Here is a 7,658-nt window from a genome sequence, read left to right as displayed (position 1 = left end):
TGGAATCTTTGCGAGCTGCAACACTCCATGTTTGTTCTTTAACATCTTGCTTTTGTCAAACACTGACTGTCCTCTTTGTTCCAGAGTAATATATATAAGATGTCTGAAATTTGGTTTGCGTTTATTAAATTCCATACATCTTAAACCTAGCAGACATGGACAGATTATTTATTTGGAATATTTGTTTTAGCAAGTTTTCAGTCTCTACTGCCATCTACTGGCCAGTAGTGTTCATGACAATATTTGCCTTAAGTACTAACCATCTGGGCACCAGTAGATGGCAGTGTTCTATTTATTTTGACACCGGTTTTATATATATAATCACAACTTGGCTTTGTTTTGCAAATGAAAAAGTGCAGCACTGTGAATACTTTCTGGATGCACTGTATTGTTCAGGTTAAGGTTTTGATTAAAAAGTTATACTTTTTAAAATGATTCACATGTAAGGGGATGATGACAAAAGACAACATTAGCATGTGTTTGATTTTTTTATTCATCTTTTTTTGGTTCTTTTTACTTTTTTTGCATTACGAAACAAATGTTTGCAGATGTTCTATGAATAAACAATAGCACCCTTTCCCCTTAGAAAAGGGTCCTTTGCCACGGCCTCACCCTGAAAAGAGACTCTTTTTGTCCAGTCACATCCTCTCCAGTTTCCAAAATGACTTCCTGTATTTGACATTCATTTAAGTGCATTAGCAGTCAAAACAACCCTCGTGATTAATGTGCAATAGCTGGATTTATGTTCAATGTGAAAATATATTTACATTGCAGCTATGGCTCACATTAACTGTCTTGATCATCGGTCAAGCTAGCATCAGAATCGGAGAGGGAGACTATTACAATGCAAGGAGTCTCCTTTCAAACAGTCTTTGTAAACAACCGTCTGCCTTTACCTACATCATCATCATCATCATCATCAACATCATCTTCAAGATTAACTAGACACTTTTGTCATACCTGTTTTCCTCCAGTAAGACAAAAAGGTTAATAGATCGAATGGTTTAAAATAAAGTTTAGTGATTGTGCTTTTAAAACCAAAGTAAAACAAACATTGACAACACAAAACATAACAGTGCATTACAAAAAGAAAAAGAAAAAAAAATCCCAAAGTGGCACTTTCTTGGGGCAGCTAAATAATATACATTTACAACAAGGATGGAAATGATAAAATAATAATTATATTTACTGGCATAATAAAATTAGAATTTGCAAAACAAGGAAGACAAACATTTTTTTTTTGAGGTACCACATTGGGTAAAACAAGAGGACATGATGTTTACATGTATATTTACAGACAGTCCATCCCTCTCTGCTTGCAGCTTTTTAAATTACAGTAACATGTCACTGTATGGGGCTCTCGAAGTTTTTGTCAAGGCAAGCTGAGTCATGTCAATGTCTGGAGTAACACTTCACCCCATATTGCATTGGAATAAAACATATATATATACTGCTGTGTATTTTGTTTTCAATGCACCATTCTTTTTCTTCACACTTTTTTTTTAAAATGGACATAAAAATGATGTTAAGAAAAAAAAAAAAAAACAGTGGTCTGTTTTCCAGATGAAAAGAAACACTACTGAAGTATGGTATGATTTCAGCCCACATGATGGTGAAATACTGAGTTATTCAAAATAGTAAGAGAAACAATGGTGCTCCACTGTTGGAAAACTCAGGACAGTTCTTCCTCATCCACATCTCTGTTCTTCAGCTTTCTACCATCTGGGTAAAATGGGGACAGGAGGAGAGAAAAATTATTTTTGGTTAACATGAATCTTTCCTGGCTGTTCCTGATTAATGCATAAATCTGCTCAGGTCCACTGATTTTATCCTCTGAATACCCTTCAGTACCTGTAGGTCTTCATCTCCTTGTTGAAAGGCCCCCGAAGTGTGGAGGCCCATGTCTGCAGGGTTCCTGCGACCCCCTGGTCTCCCCTCTCTCCGTCGGCCTCCTGAGCCCCTGGAGGACATGGAGCTGGAGGAGCTTGGGTCTCTGGGACTATTGACTATAGGGAATTGTGGCCGGCTGTAGGGCATAATGTCCTCTGTACCTATAGGGAAGTAAAATAAATAATATGTAATTTGCAGGCAGCACTGACCTGGGCTGCACACCCTAGCCTCTGGTCATGAGCAGATTTGAAGCTGATCCAGTGTCCACAGGACACACTGCAGAAATGATGCAACAGCAGGCCCATTTTGTTCAAGTGCACACTGCTATTTAAACAGTGGAAAATATCAGTACAAACAAGGGTGCAGGGCAAAATGGGCCTGGTTTAATACTGCACATTATTCAAGGGCGTTTTCTGGGAATATCATGAAATTAAGCAACCAAATTGGCATTTGTCTTCCCCTTGGTCTGCATAGAACCTGATGAACACAGGAGTAAGTTGTTTAGTGTGGAGGAAACCAATTTGGTACACAATGTGTGTCTGAAACTAGCAGTCAGAAGAAGAATACTGGAAGTTAGAGTGACTGGTATGATTAACATGGGTAGCATCCACTATCAAGTCAAGTTCAAGTTCATTGTTTATTCGCCTCATCATATATACAGATACATACAATGTGGAAACCATTTTAGTCCTACGCGCTCTCTTAAAAAAAAAACAAAAAAAATTACATAATAAATACATTCACCACGTTAACACAAAACAATTTTACAGCAAATAAAAATCATATATAAATACTCTACTACAATTTGCTTGTTAGCAGGCGGACGGCTGAGGGGAAAAATCCAGAATAAGATCTGGTTGAAGTGGTTGCTAATGACCGGTATCTTCTACCTGATGGGAGTAGCTTGAAAAGTTCGTTGGCGGGATGAGACTTATCAGCCTGGATCTTTCTAGCTCGCCTCTCCATGCGTTGCAAATATAAATCATTCAGCGGAGGAAGCTCCACTCCCACAATCTTTGACGCCGTGGAAACCACGGCATCCAAAAGACTATGGTTTTCAATGGTAGCTCCTCCGTACCACACTGTAATCGAGAGTGCCAAGACGCTCTCGATGACAGAGTGATAGAATTTCAGGAGAAGACTACTGTCAACGCCAAATCCCCTCAACCGCCACAAGAAAAACAACCGGCGTCTGGCCCTCGCAACGCAGTGCTCGACATGCACCGACCAGGTCAAGTCGCTGGAGATGTGGATGCCGAGAAACTTGAATGTATCTACAAACTCTACCTCAGAGCCATTTATCACCAGAAGTGAAATTGGAGTCTTATTCCTACGGAAGTCGACTACAATCTCCTTTGTCTTGGCAACGTTCAGCTTGAGGTTGTTCTCGGCACTCCACCTCAACAACTCGTCTACCTGGCGGCGGTAGTCGCCCTCATCTGCATCACGAGTGAATCCGGCGACGGCCGTATCATCTGCAAATTTGATGACTAGATTGTTATCAGAAATAGCTGCACAGTCTGACGTCATCAGAGAGTACAAAACACAGCCCTGTGGTGCGCCAGTATTCAGAACAATACTCTTTGAGACGTGCGTACCAATTCTAACTACCTAATATTTGTAAAATCCAAAATCCATTTACAAATATTACGAGGTAAACCTAATTCAATCATTTTATAGTACAGTTTACACGGTAAAATTGTATTAAAAGCGGAACTAAATCAATAAATAACAAACGGACATAGGTACGAACATTTCTGAGATCAAGATGCTTCATTACATTGTATAAAGTCAAAGAAACTGCATCGTCCACCGACCGGTTGGCCCGGTAAGCAAACTGGAATGGATCCAGTGTTGATGGAATCAGTGTTCCGAGAAACCTCAAAAGATATGACTCCATCACCTTCATGCCCACAGAAGTGAGCGCAACCGGGCGGTAGTCGCTCAGTGAAGTAATTACAGATTTCTTTGGCACAGGAATAATACATGACTTTTTAAAAACAATCAGAATATGGAGAGTGCGCAGAGACCAATTGTAAATTTCAGTAAAGATGCCAGTTAACTGATTAGCACACATCCTAAGAAGTCGCGGGCTGATATTATCAGGCCCGGACGCTTTACGTACATTTAATTTACTAAAAGCCCGCTGGGTGTCTCTCATTGATACAATGAAGGGCGCTTCTATGCCCTGTGTTTCACTAAAAATACCACTCCCATTTCCTGGTTTATCAAACCGACTATAAAAAGTATTCAACTGATCAGGCAGTTCTGGATCATCAGGTACCCTAGCGGCCGATTTAAACTCATAGTCCGCTATTTTCTGAACACCTTGCCAAAGTTCACGCGAGTTATTTGTATCAAGTTTTTTCTGTAACTTATCTTTGTATACCCGCTTAGCGCTTCTAATAGCACGGGACAAGTCCTTCTTGGATTGTTTGAATAGGGTCTTGTCACCGGTCTCATAAGCAGCAGCCTTGGCCTTGACCTTGGCATGGAGGGATGAGTCAAACCAAGGCTTCTGATTCGGGTAGGAAACAACAGTTTTGGTCGGAACACACAGATCTTCACAAAAGGTCACGTAGTCTGTTACTACTTCAGTGCATTCATCCAGTGAAGCTGACGACTCAAGGAAAATATCCCAATCAGTACATTCAAAACATCCACGGAGTGATTCAATAGCCTCCGAGCTCCACTGCCGAACGATCCGCTTGACTGGTTTTTCACATTTCAGTTTTGACTGATATACTGGAACTAAATGGATCATATTATGATCAGAATCCCCAAGGGGAGCACGACAGTATGACTTATAGTCACCTTTCATTTTCGTGTACAAGTGGTCTAGAATTCGTTCCTGTAGGCACAGTGACATGTTGAAAGAAATTTGGCATAAATTTCTTTAAACTAGTATGATTAAAGTCACCGGCGACAATAGGAGTAGCAAACGGGTGGCCTGCCTGATGTTTTGTGATGATCTCAGTCAGTTGTGTCATAGCTGATTGTGCACTGACTTCAGGAGGAATATAGGCCACGGTAAATATGATAGAGGACAGTTCACGGGGCATGTAGAATGGTTGGCAGTGGATGGTGAGAGTTTCCAGCTCAGGAGTACAGGTCCGTGACAATATTCGACAGTCCGTGCACCATTGGCTGTTCACAAGAAAGCATACACGACCACCGCACTTCTTATCTATGTCATCGCACACACAATCTGATCTATAAAGGACGAATCCAGGGGGCGTTACTGCAGAATCAGGGATATCGTCATCCAGCCAAGTCTCGGTAATGGCAAAAACGTTACAGTCTCTAAAGTCTTTTCGGGCATCTAAAAGACAGGCGAGCTCATCAGTCTTGTTCCGCAGCGAACGGACGTTGGCTAGATACACACTCGGCAGCGGGATGTGAAAATTACGCCTGCGTAGCTTAACTTGTACACCTCCGCGCCAGCCTCGCCTCCGCCCCTTTTTGCTGAGCCCGGCACTACTGGTATTTACAGGCATGAACAGAACTTCATCGATGGATTTTAGACGTTCAGAGAGAAAAGAACTTGGCCCACCGCAGCTGGTCCTGATGTGCAGTAATTCCTCTCGTGTATAAGTCCAATTTGCATTAATTCCAACAACCAGAAAGAACAAAAACAACACAAAAATCAGGGAGCGCAGGACCATGTCGCCAAAATTGATTGATTGATTGATTGATTGATTAATTGGCGCCATCTTGGAGGGGTCCGTAACGTGATAACTAAGCCTATGTATGAAGGTTTTTGAACAAGACGCAACTGTTGCAGCCTTTGAGATTGTCCTCACATCAGTTTCCTGAATGAACTGAGACCCATCGGCTGCACTACTTATGAAGGTCATCCAAGCTGCCAAATGCTCCTAGTGGCTGGATTGTGTAATTAGGATGGGTTAAATGCAGAGGACAAATTTCATTGTATGTATGTATAATGACAATAAAGGCCCTTCTTCCTCAATGTTACAATACTTTCAGTAATTCCCCTTTTAAGGTACTTTTCTATATTATTATAGCCATGTGACCTCTGTATGTGTGTATGCATGCATGCATGCGTATGGCTTCGATCACGGACAAACTGGGGAGAGCTGACATTTGCCATTTAGTACGCTTATGTATTTTGGGGCAAGGATGAACGCTGCAGAAACAGAAAGTTGGTAAGACTAATATTTTTGGAGGAATTAGCGATATTAGCTAAAAACAGTGAACAATAGAAGTTGTGCTGCAATGCACCATGGGAGTTCGGGGTTTAGGGGGGGTTTAAATGTTAGTTTAATAGTGTTGTTATTTGTCACATTCTTCCTGCAAATATGCCCTGAGGTGTGCCACAGTACGTTGCAGTTTTGAAATTCTCCACACATTTCCTATTGGGGACAGGTCAGTAGGTCTGCCATAACTTTTGCTGGACGATAAATATATTGTACAATTTTATCATTGGTGTAGTTTTTAAGACCATTTTATGCCACTCATATAGTGATAATATAGCAAAAAAATATGCAAGTACATCCTTTCAAAGAGCAATGAATTTATAATTCTCAAGAATATTCAACACTGGAATTGAAATGTGAAATCAGTGTGAAATCTGAAATCAGTGATTCAAAAGGTTGGTATGAGGTAATGGCTCTCAGTGGCTGAAATAATGGGCCTTTTCTCCATATGATGGGCCCTTTTCACATATCAATGGACCTATGCAAAGCAGAATAATATAAACATATTACATACATACACAAATAAATTTAATCGAACTGAATTGAAGCATTTCAATAAATTTCTCATGCATGAGAAATTTAAGAGAGAAATTTTCATGTTGACAAACTGAAGATCTGCCCATCTTTGCTCATCAAAGACTCAGCCTTTCAAGGATAATACTTTTCTATGAAACCATGACTAAAATTATCTGTTTGAAATGACAGTATTTAAATTTCATTACTTGCTCTAAATCGCACTCTCAACTTTTTTTTTTTTTTTTAATGTGTTGCAGACCTGAAATGCAGGAATGGAATTATGTTAACAAATGAAGATAACCACATCAAACATCAAATATATTTGGTTCATACTGTTTGCATGGGGCAGTGGTGGATTGTGTATTTGTATTTTGCCATTCCAACCTTTTGGAATGGGGTTGTATTTGTTTTGACTGATTCTGAACAAATGAAGCCATCAGTGAAAATGTCCCTGCATATGAATGAAGAAATCAAACATTTGTTCATGTTGTACATGGTATTTTACCTGGTTGTTGGTGTGTCTTCCCAGCAGTGCTACTCTCATGTTTACTCCCCTTCCCTCCATTAGCAGTCTTTTTTCTCTCCTCAAGATATTTGCGTTCATTTGAGCTGGTTCTGGGGTCGGAACCCTCTCTGGGCCGACTGCCTCCTGATCCTCCTCGCCTGTCTCGACCCTCACTTGCCTTGGAGGGAACCACTCCCCGGCCCTCCAGTGCTACCTTGGAGGGATGTGTTGGAGACTTAAGCACCGCTGGAGGTGGAATGGGAGGAGGTGGGAGATCTGAAGGATAAACACAGGACGTATGATCACATTAGCCACCATGATCAAAAAGTCTGGTTTTTGGTAACACAAGCAGGAGGAACAATAACCTGAACCCTTAAAAATCACAACAACTTCTCTGGGAGTGCGCTACACTTTGCCAAGTCAAGTCGAATGTAGGAGCATGTGCTGATGTTGCATATCGCTGCATCCACAATACCAAAAACTCCTGGATGGCAAACACCCAGACAGACCACAGATCCATCCCCCCCTCT

The 7,658-nt window shown here is 40.9% G+C and overlaps 1 protein-coding gene across 1 annotated transcript in view; it reads right to left on the bottom strand.

Annotated features, from left to right (window-relative positions):
• Positions 1 to 477: 477 nt before the first annotated feature.
• Positions 478 to 7,658, bottom strand: part of robo1 (roundabout, axon guidance receptor, homolog 1 (Drosophila)) — a 516,486-nt gene continuing 509,305 nt past the window's right edge. The window contains 3 exon segments of the mRNA XM_034168365.1: positions 478 to 1,722; positions 1,852 to 2,051; positions 7,129 to 7,404. Of these exon segments, the coding sequence (XP_034024256.1) occupies positions 1,708 to 1,722; positions 1,852 to 2,051; positions 7,129 to 7,404 (491 nt within the window). The 3' untranslated portion in view covers positions 478 to 1,707.

The sequence above is a fragment of the Thalassophryne amazonica genome, chromosome 4, assembly GCF_902500255.1.
Source record: "Thalassophryne amazonica chromosome 4, fThaAma1.1, whole genome shotgun sequence".
Taxonomy (NCBI): domain Eukaryota; kingdom Metazoa; phylum Chordata; class Actinopteri; order Batrachoidiformes; family Batrachoididae; genus Thalassophryne; species Thalassophryne amazonica.
The sequence above is the reverse complement of the archived record's forward strand: the minus strand, read 5'-3'. Positions and strand labels throughout refer to the sequence as shown.